The following is a 13,945-nucleotide window of genomic DNA, read 5'->3' as shown; positions in this document are numbered from 1 at the left end:
GTCAGAGGAGAAGGAACCCTTAGGACCCCCAACACTCTCAGCATTCCTAAGTGAGACCCCCAACATGCCAGACACGGGAGACCCTCCAAACCCCACAGAGGAGAGACCAGAGAGGGGGAATTCCTGTGAGAGTTTTTTGGGCTGAATGTTCGTAGTTTGGAGTATTTTTTGGCTGAACCTTAACTTTTTGCATTTTGGATGGAGTTCATCTTGCTATTTCTGTGCGTTTTTTTTGCCTGAATCTCATTGGTTTGGGTTTTTCTGGGCTGAATCTTGGTGTTTTGAAGGTTTTTATGATCACAGGATACCCGGTGAGTTCTAGAGATGGATTTGGTCAGGAGGAACCCCCAAACCAACACGCTCAGCCCTTGTTTCCCCCCCCATCAGGATTTGTCCTTCCCAAAGCTTGGGGGGATGGAGGAGGAGGCTGCGAGGAAGAGGAAGATGCCTTGGGCCCCCCAGGCAGGTGAGGAGGAAGTCAGTGGCCCTTTGGGCGGGTGTTGTGCTGGCTCTGTCAGCCGAGCATGGCCCCGGCTGCAGGACAACCTCGCTGCCGCCGCCGTCCTGCCGGGGCCGGAGTTGGGGGGATGTCCTTGGCCTTCCCTGTGGGCCAGAGGCAAATCCCCTCCCTGTCCTTCTTACTTATTGCCCCAGGCCCTGAGCTGAGGACAGAGAGCCCGGAGGACAAATCCCCCCTTGAGACCCTGGTGGGAGAGGCCGTTTTGAAGGGCTCCACGGCGCAGGAAGGCAGTGGGGAGGAAAAGGGCCGGAGATCCCCCCGCAGGAGGGGCTCCAAAGTCATCCCAGGGTGCTCTGAGGAGGAAAGAGCCAACCTGTGCTGGGAAGGCAGCCGGAGCTTGAGGTGGAGCTCTTACCTGGTGGTCCCTGAGCAGCCTCCCAGAAGGGAGAAGGCTTTCAGGTGCTTGGAATGTGGGAAGAGCTTCAGCCACAGCACCAACCTGCTCCGACACCAGCACATCCACACTGGGGAACGGCCCTACACGTGTGGGGAATGTGGGAAGAGCTTCAGGCAGAGCTCCAACCTCCGCATCCACCAGCATATCCACACTGGGGAACGGCCCTACACGTGTGGGGAATGTGGGAAGAGCTTCAGTGACAGCTCCACTCTCCACACGCACCAGCGCATCCACACCGGGGAACGGCCCTACACGTGTTGGGAATGTGGTAAGAGCTTCACTGACAACTCCACCCTCCACTCCCACCATCGCATCCACACTGGGGAACGGCCCTACAAGTGCTTGGAATGTGGGAAGAGCTTCAGGAAGAGCTCCCACCTCCTCAACCACCAGCACATCCACACTGGGGAACGTCCATACATATGTGAGGAATGTGGAAAGTGCTTCAGACAGAGCTCCCACCTGATTGGACACCAGCGCATCCACACCAGGGAACAGCCCAGAAAAGGGATGGGAGAGGTGAGCTAAGCGGATAGGGGAGAGCAGGAGTGGGGTTGCCATGGCAGTCCCTCTGTGTCCCAATGCCTTGATCGATGGAGAGTGGGGGAGGCTGGAGAGAGGAGGGAGCTGCAAAAGCCCTGAGAGCCTGGAGAGGGGGGAGCTCGGGCCCCCTGTTCCGAGCCAGCGTTCGGGGCCGTGCTGCTGGTGACAAATTGCCCCTGGTCAGGCTGAACCCAGAGCCCGCCCACGTGTCAGGGGGCCCGATCCGCTCCCTGCTCTCGTTGCCCTGGGGCCGCCTCTGGTGTCCCCCCGCCTGTGGGGCTGTTTGGTTGCCTTGGGCACAGCAGTCCCTTGTGCAGGGCTGTGCCCTTGGGAGCTGTTGGGGGTGGGCAGGATGTGTTTTTTGGGGGTGCAGGGCTGGGTTGGCAGCAGAGCCCCAGCGGTGGGTGGAGGGATGCGGGTCCCCCCCGCAGTGGGGGTTGGTGTTGCTGGGTCAGGCCCCGCCGGCTCCATTGTCAGCCCGGTGCCGGCGGGGGGGACACAGCCGGTTTGGGGCCACTCCGGGAGTGCCAGGGGTGGGTGTGGAACCCGGGAGCTGCCGAATGTGGAGGGCAGAGCGGGGTGATGCCAGAACTGGGGGACCCCCGGCAGCCTGGAGGGGGGAGCACGGAGAGGGAGGAGCCCTGGGATCCCTGGGAGTCTGAAATGTGGTGCGTGGGGAAGGGGAAACCTGGACAGTGGGGACCCTTAGGATCCCTGGGACAACAAAGTGGAGAACCTGGAGAGGGGGATGTCTGGGAACGTGGCACCCTAAAGGTGAGAGTCAGAGAAGAAGGAACCCTTAGGACCCCTAACATTCTCACTATTCCTAAGTGGGACCCCCAGCATCCCAGACACGGGAGACCCTCCAAACCCCACAGAGGAGAGACCAGAGAGGGGGAATTCCTGTGAGAGTGTTTTGGGCTGAATGTTCGTAGTTTGGAGTTTTTTTGGCTGAACCTTAACTTTTTGCATTTTGGATGGAGCTCATCTTGCTATTTCTGTGCGGTTTTTTGCCTGAATCTCGTTGGTTTGGGTTTTTCTGGGCTGAATCTTGGTGTTTTGGAGGTTTTTATGGACACAGGATGCCCGGTGAGTTCTAGAGAAGGATTTGGGCAGGAGGAACCCCCAAGCCAACGTGCTCAGCCCTTGTTTTCCCCCCATCAGGATTTGTCCTTCCCAAAGCTTGGGCAGATGGAGGAGGGGGCTGCGAGGAAGAGGAAGATGCCTTGGGCCCCCCAGGCAGGTGAGGAGGAAGTCAGTGTCCTTTTGGGCAGGTGTTGTGCTGGCTCTGTCAGCCGAGCATGGCCCCGGCTGCAGGACAGCCCCGCTGCCGCCGCCGTCCTGCCGGGGCCGGAGTTGGGGGGATGTCCTTGGCCTTCCCTGTGGGCCAGAGGCAAATCCCCTCCCTGTCCTTCTTGCTTCCTGCCCCAGGCCCCGAGCTGAGGATGGAGAGCGCGGAGGACAAATCCCCCTGTGAGACCCTGGTGGGAGAGGCCATTTTGAAGGGCTCCACGACGCAGGAAGACAGCAACAAGGAAAAGGGCCGGAGATCCCTCCACAGGAGGGTCTCCAAAGCCATCCCAGGGTGCTCTGAGGAGGAAAGAGCCAGCCTGTGCCGGGAAGGTGGCCGGAGCTTGAGCCAGAGATCTGACCTGGTGGTCCCTGATCAGTCTCCCAGCAGGGATAAGCCCTTCAGGTGCTTGGAATGTGGGAAGAGCTTCAGAAAGAGCTCCAACCTCCTCACCCACCAGCACATCCACACTGGGGCACGGCCCTACACGTGTAGGGTATGTGGGAAGAGCTTCAGGGATAGCTCCAGCCTGATCCGACACCAGCGCATCCACACTGGGGAACGACCCTACCCATGTGGGGAATGTGGGAAGAGCTTCAGGGACAGCTCCGACCTGATCCGACACCAGCGCATCCACAGTGGGGAACAGCCCTACATGTGCTTGGAATGTGGGAAGAGGTTTCAGACCAGCTCCAATCTCCTTGTGCACCAGCGGACGCACACAGATGAGAGGCCCTTCCGCTGCACTGACTGCGGGAAGAGCTTCAACCGGAACTCCCACCTCATCACCCACAGGAGCATCCACACTGGGGAGAGGCCCTACAAGTGTGGGGAGTGTGGGAAGAGCTTCTCCCACAGGTCTACCTTGACCTCACACCAACAGACCCACCAGTAAGAGAAACCCTACCAGTGCCTCAACTGCGGGAAGAGCTTCAGCTGCTGCTTCCACCCTGAATGAACCCCCTGATGGTGAGGCAACCCCTGGAGTCCAGTGACTGTCAGTCCATCCCTTTCAACCCCTTTCCCAGGAGCAGGTTCTTCCAACAGAACCCTTCTTGGAGGGGTGTGTGGAGATTCCTGCCTTGGCTGGGGACCCCCCCGAGGTCACTTATCGAGGTTGAGAGCGGAGATCTCTCCCTGAGTGTTGATCTGGGGGAGTTCCATCCATCTCTAATTAAGAATTATTGCTTTGAGCCAGCTTTAGTAGAATTTTTTCAACAATTTCTTTAGGGTAGAACGCTGTCTTATCTTATGCTGTACTCCTGGTAGTTTTAGTGTTTGTATTGTGCAGTAAATAATTCTGATGAAGATCTTTTGTTTGATCATTTGGAACCCTAAATAAATTGCTTTTTATCAATAGATCTGATTTGCTGTCATTAAAAGCTGGGGGACAAAAGTGGTTCAGTCACACCTCTGTAATTCCTCTAAACTTAAACTGTTGGCATAATCCAACTCTGAGATTGGATCCAGCAGCCCCAGCACCTCACAGTAAGTTGGGAGCTCAGGGGGTGCACTCCCTCTTTTCCAACCCCTCCTGTGCCCAAAGACCCCCATGGGACCATCGGACCCACCAGACCACCCTCCCTTTTCCACCCTTCTCCCTGTTCTTCCCACTTTCCCATTGTTCCCTCAATCCCCAGTTTCCCCCCCAAAAAAAGTTTTGGGGTCCCTAACACTACTTTTTCCTCCTCTCCTGTGGATGCTGAAGGAGAAAATGAGGCTGCATACACAGGGTTCCATTGCGGGACTTGTACACTGACACTTTTCTGTGTCCCCTTTTATTCCTCTTCTAACATGAGCAGCACTCAGTGTTTGTCTTTTAGTCCACTGGAATTCCCAGCATCACCCCAAAGCAGTGCCCTGATCCCACACATTCCCCTCGCCTCATGTGCTGGCTGTGTTCAGGCACCAGAGGAAAACACAGGCTGGGATCATGCAGGCTGGTTCAAGTGCGTTTCCATTTGGAGAAACAACCTTTTCTCTCTCCAAGCACTCAGCCAAGGTCCATCCTCCCTTTGCATTCCCATGAACTCAGTGCAGGTGCAGAGTGACTCCGCTTGGTCCCACCTCTGCCCCTGTTTTGTTTGGACACGCAGAGTTCACGGCCAAGAGGGCCAGGACCCGGGCTTCTTGTCTTTGGGCTTGTCCCATGAGCTTCCAGAGCACTTGGAATATTGAAACCAGACAGATTCTGAAACCCCTGCTCCTGATGCTGCCACAGTGCCCATACACTGGCACTGCAGGCATGGCTTGCACTGAATGGCCAATGCAGCAGGAGCCGTGGCTGCGGTAGCTGCTGTGATTGCTGCAGAGATGATCCAAGCAATCAGCCATTCCCCGAGGATTTCTTGATTTCACAGTTTCCTTCATTCACTGTATCCTACATCATCCTCCCAGCTTCTTCTTCCCTGGGAGCCCCAGTTTGGCTCTTCTGCCCATGGGAATTATTAATGATAAATGGAGGGTAGATACGTTTTGATCTGTGATACAACTAAAATAACAAGGATTACTTACAAGTGTTTTAAAGGTATTGTCAGTCACAGAAATCATGTCGGGTGCAGCCAAGAAGGGATCTGAGTGACAGGGACACACCATGGCCGAGTCATTAAGCCAGTCAGTAAGAGTTGGTAGACACAGTGAATTCCCCCTGGAACAGTGTCTTCCTGATGGGACATCCGGGCAGGGCTTGCTCTGCTCAGCATTCCCTGCCTGCTCCCGGGATTCTTGAGGGACAGCCTCTGGCAAGTCCTGGCCCAAGGAGACCTGCCATCACCCCAAGTCCTGGCAAGGCTGCTGCCCGTCTCCTGCCCCAAAGAGCTGTACCCCCAGGGGACTTCTCTGCCAGAGGGCAGCCAAAGCCAAGAGGCACTGAGGTCTGCCCTCTTTCAGGTGGCTGTTGGGAGCGGCAGCTGGAGCAATTGGTGGCAAGACTTGGCATCTGTCAGAAGGCAGAAGCTGTTGCTCCTTCCTGGCATGATTTTTGGGTGGAAGTGATTAGCAGCAGCACAAAACCACCATCAGCTGCTGAGTTTCAGAGGACAATTAGATTAGACGGAGAGACTCTCAAGCTTCCTTGTGTTCTTTTTGCTTGTTTTCTTGCCTTCTGGAAAAAAAATCAGCCCAGTCTCGCATGTTCAACACTCCAGTGTCTGTGTGCTCAGCTGTGGCCAGCAGCTGATGTCCAGTCCACTGGGGAAGTGCAGGGGACAGGGAGAAGTCTGGGATGAGAAGCTGTTCTGTGTCTGCCATGAAGGTGCCACCCACCTGAAGGAGCAGCCAAGAGAAGTGCTGGAAGCAGAGACATTCTGCCAGTTTCTGCTCTCAGGTGGACATAGGGCCCAGTTGTTGCCAGGGGTCCTGGAGATTGCATCTGGGAACAAGGCAGGGCCATGCACTGGTAGGGAATGGGCTCCAGCAGGACCAAAGGAGGAACGTCCAGCAGCAAAGTGTGAGCTGGTGAACTGGGCCATCTTTTCATCAGACACCACAGTGCTTACTTGCCTCCATCCCTGAAGTTCTGCCACACGAGGCCCTGCTTTGCTTCAGCTTCTACTGCTTCTTCCCTTGTTGCCCTCAAGTGCTGGACATAGAGTTTAGAAGCCCATGCCCGTGTTTTGAAGGTGCCTGTGTGGAGAAGAGGTTGAGCAGCTGCAGCCCGAGGCTGGTGTCCCAGCAGAATCTCTAAGGATGCCCCCAGTGGCACTGGCTGGGGACACCTCAGTGCGGAAGGCGCATCCAACGTCAAGCTGAAGTCGGTCAGGATGTCAGGCTGCAGCTGAAGCTGCCAAGGGTTGCTGTGAGGCTGGGGAGTCACTGGAAAGCTGTGGTGGCCACTTGCCCTGAAGCCTTTTGCCAAAGCGAGTGCAATTGTACCCAGTTCCCATTTTTGGTGTCCTGGCGGGTGTGGGTGCCTGGGTGAGGAGGCCCAGGCGTTGTGGGTGCTGCTGCTCCTGGGCAGCCTCTGGTGCTGCTGTCTGTGGGGCGCGGAGCCGCTTGGGCAGCAGCGAGTGCGCAGGCCTGCCCGAGGAGCCCAGCGCCCTGCCCGTGGTGGCAGCAGCTCTGCGGGCCCAGAGCTCTGGCTCAGGGCGGTGTCGGCCACAGCCCCATGGCCTGGGCAGCTGCGGGGGCCCGTGCTGGCCGCCAGCCCTTCCTGTGCCACTGCCCCTTGCCGGCAGCACCCGGCAGACGTGCCCCGGCAGGGCCCTCTTGCCCTCCTTCTCCTCTAGGCCAGCCTGGCCACCTTGGGGGTGTGCCCACTCTGCTGCTAAGGCCCAGCCTCCAGGCCTTCTGCCACAGGGCTGGGAGAGGCCTTGGGAAAGCACCAGAGCAGCCGGCTGGCAGGGAAGGAGGTGGCTGCCTGGGGGCCTCTTATGGCCTCTGCCCCCCAAGTCCTGGGGGCCTTTCCCTCCACCCTGCCCCTCAGGGCCTGCGCCCAGTCTGTCCCTTCACAGCCTTCTGCCACCCACCCCCTCCCAGATTCCCCTCAAGGCTTCCCGCTCCATTGTCCCATCAGGGCCTCCGCAGCACCTCACCCCTTCCTGGCCTCCCAGCGCCCCCTCCCCTGCGGGTCTCCCCCAGCCCCGCCAACCTACCCGGCAGCAGCGCAGCCCTGAAGGAGCTCCAGAGGAGCCACTCCAGAGGCACTTGGGAGCCCGGAGCAATCCAGCCAGCAACACACAGGCAGGACATAGATGGTGGTTCCCAGCTGCGGGAGGTCTTGTGGCCATCTCCAAGGACAAGGTCCTCAGGGATTCCCACAGCTTCAGCCTCTGCCCCTCCACTCTGCTGCAAGCGTTGAGGCTCCAGCAGAACCACCAAGGGGCTTCTGCCCACTTTTGCTGGCACGCTGCACAGCGGGACAAGTGTTGCTGAGCACAAGGAGCCCTTTTCCCCTCTTCCTCAAGTCCCTGTGCTCACCTCCTGGGCCTCTCCGTGTGATAATATGTATGTTATATTCCCATGCTGGTCTCAAAGGAGGTGTTTGCAGGGAAGAGGCATCTTCCCCACAGGCTCAGGTGGCCCCAGGAGATGGAACTTCCTGCATCAGTTCTCCACAGAGCTGCAGCAGCACAGGCAGACACTGACCTGTGGAAAAGGCTGGGCCTGCCACGCCCTGCACAGCCAGTCTTGGAGCTGCTGGAATCTGCAGTAGGGAGCCATCTGTACAGCTCTTGGCATGTAGCAGTGTTGAATAGCCAGGCCTGCCATGGCGAGTCTGATGTCACCTGTCACGCCTCTACGAGCTGGAAGAGGCAGGAACGGTGACTACCAGAATGGGAAGAATGGAGTTCTCCGTACAGCTCTGATGATGTGGAGCGTTTGAAGGGCCAGGTTTGAGACGGCAGGGCTGTCATCAGTCATGCCTTGAAGGGCTGGAAGAGAAAGGAAGAGAGCCAAGGTGAGAGGCCAGGGGTGTGGAGACGCGAGGAGCCCCTCCTGCCAGGGCCATCCCAGCCAGCTCTTGCCATGGCCAGGAGGGAGCAGGGCCCAAGGGGATCAGGTGGAAAGTGCCCTCGCTCACCTTGGCAGATGAGCTGCAGCTCTGGCTGCTCCTGCTTCATGGACCTGGCGGCGATCCCTGGGAACACAGAGCTTGTCAGGGCCCCAGAGGCACAGGTCCCCCGCAGCGGTGCTGCCAGCCCGGCCACACGGCCTCGTGGCCTGGCAGGGCTGAGCCTGGGGCCTTCCCGCATGGGGACGCCCCAGGGCTGGGCTGGCACAGGGCGGCAGCAGGCGCCAGGCCACTCGGGGCTCCACATGCCCTGGGCCGCATCCTGCTGCCGCTGCAGCAGCCGGGGCTGGGGCCGAGCTGCAGCGGGGCGGGGAGGGACCCCGTCCTTGTGGCTCACCCAGAAACTTGATGGCCAGCTTTCGCAGGGGCTCCTCTGGGCTCTCCTGGTACAGCAGGGCCTGGCGCACGTACTGGCCCACTCGGCTCCTGTCCTTTTCCAGCTGCAAAGAGCGCCAGGGCACGGAGGGAAGGCTGGGCTCAGGCTCTGCCCCTTGGCCGGGTGCTCCCTGCCCCCAGCACGGGGCTCCCCTGCCCGCAGAGCCCTGAGGCCCGGCCAGCAGCTGCTGGGACCGGGTTTGGGGTGAGTAGAGGGCTGGGTGCTCCTGGGGAGCCAGGGGCTGCCCTACCCGACAGACCAGCTGGGCCGGGGTTCCATGGCAGCCTGGCTGCGGGGACAGGGGAGCCTGGAAAAGAGCCCGCACGCCCCAGGGAAGGGAGCAGGGTGTGGGGCACAGACTGGTGTCTGTGGGTGCAGCGGTGGACACAGGCAGCATGCCAGCCCCACACACTGGGCATCAGGGACTGGGGCTTTGGGCCCTCCTTACCAGGCACTCAGGAAACCTCCATGGCTGCTCCATGGTCACCAAGTGCTCAAGATCCCTCCACTTCAGGAACCTGGCTGCACCAAACAGTGCTCTCCGAGAGGCCTGCACAGCAACAGAGGGCGGGCCATGGCACCGCAGCCCAGGGCACAGCACCCACATCCCTGCACCAAGGCCAGGAGGAGGCTGCAGGCAACCACGGGCCAGGGCAGGAGGCACAGCAGCCTCCTACCATGGGGACACCAGAGCCCACGAGTCCTCACCTCTGCCACAGGCTGGTTCTCATCGTGCCAGTTGAAGTAGAATGTCACCAGCCTCAGGTACACGTGTGGCTTTAGGCTCTTGCTCCTCTCTGTCGCCTCCATCACCTCTTGGAAGAGGAGCATGGAGAGCTGCTGCAGCTGGCTGTGCTCCTGGTGCAAAGGAAGAGGAAAAGACCTCAGCACTGGCTTCTCCAGGCCCACCGGGGCACAGGCCTGAAGAGACACTGGGCCCAAAGTTTCCTGGCAGCACTCAGTGCCCACGATGAGGGGCACAGAGCCTTACGTTGTCAAAGAGTGGCCGCAGCACATCAAGCATCTTCAGGGCAGTGGGGCTGGATATTTTGAAGCGCAGCACATTGATGAACGCAGAGAGGGTCATCTCAACCGCATCTGTGTCTGCATCCTGCAGTAGCTCCAGGAGGCTTTCATTCAGGCTCCAGATGCTCTTAGCCTGTGTGGAACACAATGCTATGATGCAGCCCCACGCTGCTGCTGCGGGCCCCAGAGGCCAAAGGCATGTCCCAAAGGAGTCGGGTAGCTGAACGGGGAGGAGGAGAGCTGGGAGCAGCTGCCACAGCTGCCAAAGGCCAGCCAAGGCCAAACTACTGCCTTGCACAGCCGCATGCTGCCGGCCCGGCTTCAGCCCCTGCCCCCTGCTCACCATTGCGGGAGCCTTGCTGAGCACCACCAGGCCTCGGAGCGCCAGGCGACACCTCTCCGGGCACTCCCTGTGCAGGTGCCTTGAAATAATCTGCAGGATGCTGGGCCCACATTGGGGTTCAGGCAGTGCAGGACCTGAAAGGCAGGGAGCAGTGATGGGGGGCCCTGCCGGCAGGAACCCGGACCCGCCCAGGGCTGGGCCCAGGCAGCAGCACAGGGTGCAGGCACCGTCCCGGGCGGCTGCGGCTGTGAGAGGGCAGAGAGGGGGAGGCAGCTGGGCCAGGCAGCGCTCGCCATCAGGCTCACCTCCACCAGGAAGGCCAGGGCAGGCAGTTCCCACAGGGGCTCTCCCCTGCTGACCCGCGGGAGCAGGCTGACGGCGATGCTGCGGCAGAAGGAGTGAGAGACACGGCACAGCTCCCTGCAAGGGGGAATAAAGGTACCACAGACCCTGAGCCAGGTGGGCAAAGCTCTCCTGGGACTGACTCACACAGGCCTGGTCTTTGGCCGCCGGCCTGGGAGGGGACATGGGTGTTTTGGGAGGTGGCTCCTCCTCTGCAGCTGCCCCCTCCGCCTTTTCCACTGTGCTCAGCCATCCCTGGCTGCCAAGGCCCTTTGGCCCAGCAGCACGGGCACTTTGTGGGGTGGCCTGTGCACAGGGTAGAAATGATGGGAGCAGTGGGGAGAAAGGGCTCTCACCTGGCCAGCAGACCCACTGCATAGTGGTGGCTGTCAGCCTTGAGGAGCATGTCCCAGACACACTTGCGATCTATCACCATCAACACGTCCTCATCCAGCAGCTGGCGCAGCAGGGCTTTAACGGTCTGCACTGCAAACCTGTGTGCAGAGCACAGCCCAGGTCAGGCACAGAGCCCTGGCCCCAGCCCCGAGGGCATGGCAGGGAGAGAGGACTGGGATGGAGCACCTGTTGGGGTTGGGAGGAAGGTTGGGGGGAAGGCTGCTCCTGGCATCACCTCCAGAAGGTCTCAACCTCCTCTGATATCTCCTCTGTGCTGATGAAAACTTGGAAGAGCAGAGTCAGAAGGAGGTGGGGGAAATTGTCCTTCACTGCCCCTGGGCACCAGGACAGCTGGAGGATTTCCCAGAGTGCCACAGTTGCCTGCCAAAGACAAAGTACCCAGAGACAGCTCTCAGGGCCCAGATGTCCATGTGGCAGGGCCCCAGCGTGGCAGGGACAGGCCAGGGAAGACACAGGGGGAGCCCCCGGCCTGGTGTCCCTGAACCTGCCCCTAAGGCAGGGTTGCAGCCCAGTGCCTGGGGCAGGGAGAAGCAGTGGTGAGGGAGGATGGAAAGGCATCCCAGAGGCAACGTGGGGGCAAGCAGAGGCCAGCTCAAGAAACTCACAGCCAGGGCAAAGACATCCCTCTCATCCCCATCAGAGGTGCGCTGGCCAGTATTCCAGCACACGGAAGAGGATCTGCAGCACTGGCTCCTTAGTCCCTCTGGAGGAGATGAGCATCTTCCACATGGTGTGAGCAGCTCTGTGGAGTCACAACTCTGGCTCAGGGGGGTCTGGGACACAGTGCTGTGGCCTGGGCAGCTGCGGGGCTCAGGTGACAGAGCCACAGTGCCTTGTGGGGCAGGGAGGTAGGTTGGCCTCAGGATTGGGGGCTGACATGCCAAAGCTGGCAAAGAGAGGAGCTGCAGTGTCCGGGAAGGTTCCATCTCTCTGACACACCATTTGGGACAGGCTGTCCAGGGGGATGGGGTCTAAAGGCAGGTGAACCCTCAAGGCAGGTGGGCCCCATACCTGTCACAGGCTGGGGCAGAGCGCAGCAGGGTCACTGCAACATCCATAGGGTGTGCCTCGGTCAGCAGGACAAGAGTCTTGTCCAGCCTGTGCTCAGCAGACACATTGGACGTGAGCCACTGGTGGATGCACCTGACTATGGATGGCACCTGGAGGGACAGTTGGAGAGCTGCCAGAGCCAGCAACTTGCCCAGCTTCCCCCAAGAAGTGCTCCCCTTGCCACCACACTCTGCTGGTCTCAAAGGCTGAGGGGGCCCAGTGCAGCCAGCGTGAGGGGCCACAGCATCCCTGGGGGACTGGAACCCTGGCCACAGGCTGCTTACTTGCTTTGCTTTGTAGACACCATTCTCCACAAGCAAATCCAACAGGGCAACGCTGGTCTGGGCATTGAAGAGGTCCGAGTTTACCGTGTCCCCAGTGGCCATGAAAGTGGTCTCTTCACGCCAAATGCACCCGATGAATCTGCAAACCAGCTACAGGAGGAAGGCAAGGAAGAGAGAGGGATGTCTCCTGGAGGGCTGGGACAGCGGTGCTGGGCTGAGCAGTGAGAGCAGGCCCAGCCCAGGCGGGGATGGCTGCAGGTACCTGTGCTGCCCTGCGGAAGCGGCCACGGGCACGGAGCTGCTCTTCTGTCCGCTCCTGGCCTGCATCTGGCAAAGAGCGAGCGCGCTCAGAGCTGAGGGGGTGCGGGAGAGGCCGGAGAACACAGCCCAGGCCTGGGCTCCAGGAGCAGGCAGGGCCAGCCCCGGGATGCCCAGTGGATGGAGCACGGCTGCCAGGAGATCAGCCCCTCTGCCCCCCTCCCTTTCCCTGGGCATGTCCAGAGGGGATGGGACAGGATGAGTCCAAGGGGGCTGCAGCCAGCAGCCCTGTGTCCCAGCTCCAGCACTCACCCTCCTGTGGGGGCTTCACCTGCTGCACCTCTTCAGGCTGCTGTGCTGGAGCAGCCCCAGGGCTTTCCTCCTCCTCCTCCTCCTCTTTCACCCAGGCCAGCTTGGGTACCACAGGGAGGCTCTGCTGCACATCTCTGTCTGGCGTTATGGCTACCTCCAGCAGAGATGCCATGGAAAAGCTTTGGCTCCCCAAGTCCTGCAGTCATGCCTTGAAGGCAGCTGCAAGAGAGAAGCCTGGGAAATGCTCTGCCTCATCCAGTCCCACTGTCTGGCCTCAAGGGAACCTGCCCCAGGGACTGGAGATGCCTTGAGTAGCCCCAGGTCCCCAGGTCCCACAGTCTGTCCTGGAGGATGCACAGGGGAGAGGTTGAGAGGGCACTTGAAAGCGAGAAAATCCTCCAAAACGCTCCGGGTCAGCAAGGCACGAGTTGGCTGCGCAGGGGCTCCGCACAGCACCGCTCTGTCCCATCCTTTCCCATCGCCTGCTCTGAGGAGCACTGTTGACACTGTGGCTGTGTCACCAGCAGCACCTCTGTCACCACGGGTCATAAAGGGCCCTTGGACACCCTGCCCCCTTCCATCCCACCGGCCATGCCCAGTGTGTCACAAAGGGCCCTGGCACACAGTGCCACGTGGCCTGGGGCCTCCCCCAGCCCCGCCAACCTGCCCCACCTTGGAGGGAATCCACTCTCTGAAGTATCTAATCTGGCTGGACCTGAACTGTAGGAACTGCTGAAGAAATGAGCAAACACTCCCCTCCTGTGCCTGCTCACGGCAGCACAAGGAGCCCCCTCGGCCGCCGATGCAGCCGCAGTGGGAAGGGCACGGGGCCTTCCACACAAGCTGGCACGGCCTCCTTGGGAGAAGTGCTGGCTGCTGACCATCCTAAACATGGGGGCTGACACCGAGAAGGAAGGTGTGGGCAAGGGCACCAATGCTGCTGGCAGCCCTTTGGCCAGGGTTGCACCCAAATCAGCAGCTCTGGCAAGACTTGGCCCAAGGAGACCCGCCACCACCCCGAGTGCTGGCAAGGGTGCTGCCCATCTCCTGCCCCAAAGAGCTATGCCCCCATGTATTAGTTCATTTGAATATATGTGTAGAATAAAGACAAGTACAACAGACATTCAAACACTACAAAAAATCTTTAATTGCAGTGAGAATAAAAAACTAGCAAAGAGAATCAAAAGCTAAAAAAGAGTATAAAATAACTACTTTATCTATTGGCATTCATACAATACTACAAACAGCTTTTATTATAGTATTAACTAGTAAAA

General features: G+C 59.5%; 1 protein-coding gene and 2 long non-coding RNA genes across 3 annotated transcripts; 2 read left to right on the top strand and 1 right to left on the bottom strand.

Moving 5' to 3' along the window:
* Window positions 1-308: 308 nt before the first annotated feature.
* LOC116781368 (zinc finger protein 768-like) lies at window positions 309-3,541 on the top strand (the record flags this gene model as incomplete). Its single annotated transcript, XM_032677050.1, has 4 exons — window positions 309-466; window positions 655-797; window positions 3,035-3,429; window positions 3,514-3,541. Coding segments are annotated over exons 1-4 (708 nt in total), but the record flags the coding sequence as incomplete, so codon positions are not given.
* Window positions 3,542-3,582: 41 nt separating this feature from the next.
* Window positions 3,583-4,108, top strand: LOC116781407. Its single transcript, XR_004354862.1, has 2 exons — window positions 3,583-3,737; window positions 3,881-4,108. It is a non-coding gene; the product is annotated as an uncharacterized LOC116781407 (long non-coding RNA).
* A 7,388-nt stretch (window positions 4,109-11,496) lies between these two features.
* Window positions 11,497-12,141, bottom strand: LOC116781408. Its single transcript, XR_004354863.1, has 3 exons — window positions 12,102-12,141; window positions 11,779-11,927; window positions 11,497-11,509 (listed from the first exon to the last, which is right to left on the bottom strand). It is a non-coding gene; the product is annotated as an uncharacterized LOC116781408 (long non-coding RNA).
* Window positions 12,142-13,945: the final 1,804 nt, after the last annotated feature.

Source organism: Chiroxiphia lanceolata (assembly GCF_009829145.1).
Source record: "Chiroxiphia lanceolata isolate bChiLan1 chromosome W unlocalized genomic scaffold, bChiLan1.pri scaffold_44_arrow_ctg1, whole genome shotgun sequence".
NCBI classification, from domain to species: Eukaryota; Metazoa; Chordata; class Aves; order Passeriformes; family Pipridae; genus Chiroxiphia; species Chiroxiphia lanceolata.
This window is presented reverse-complemented; position numbering and strand designations above follow the sequence as displayed.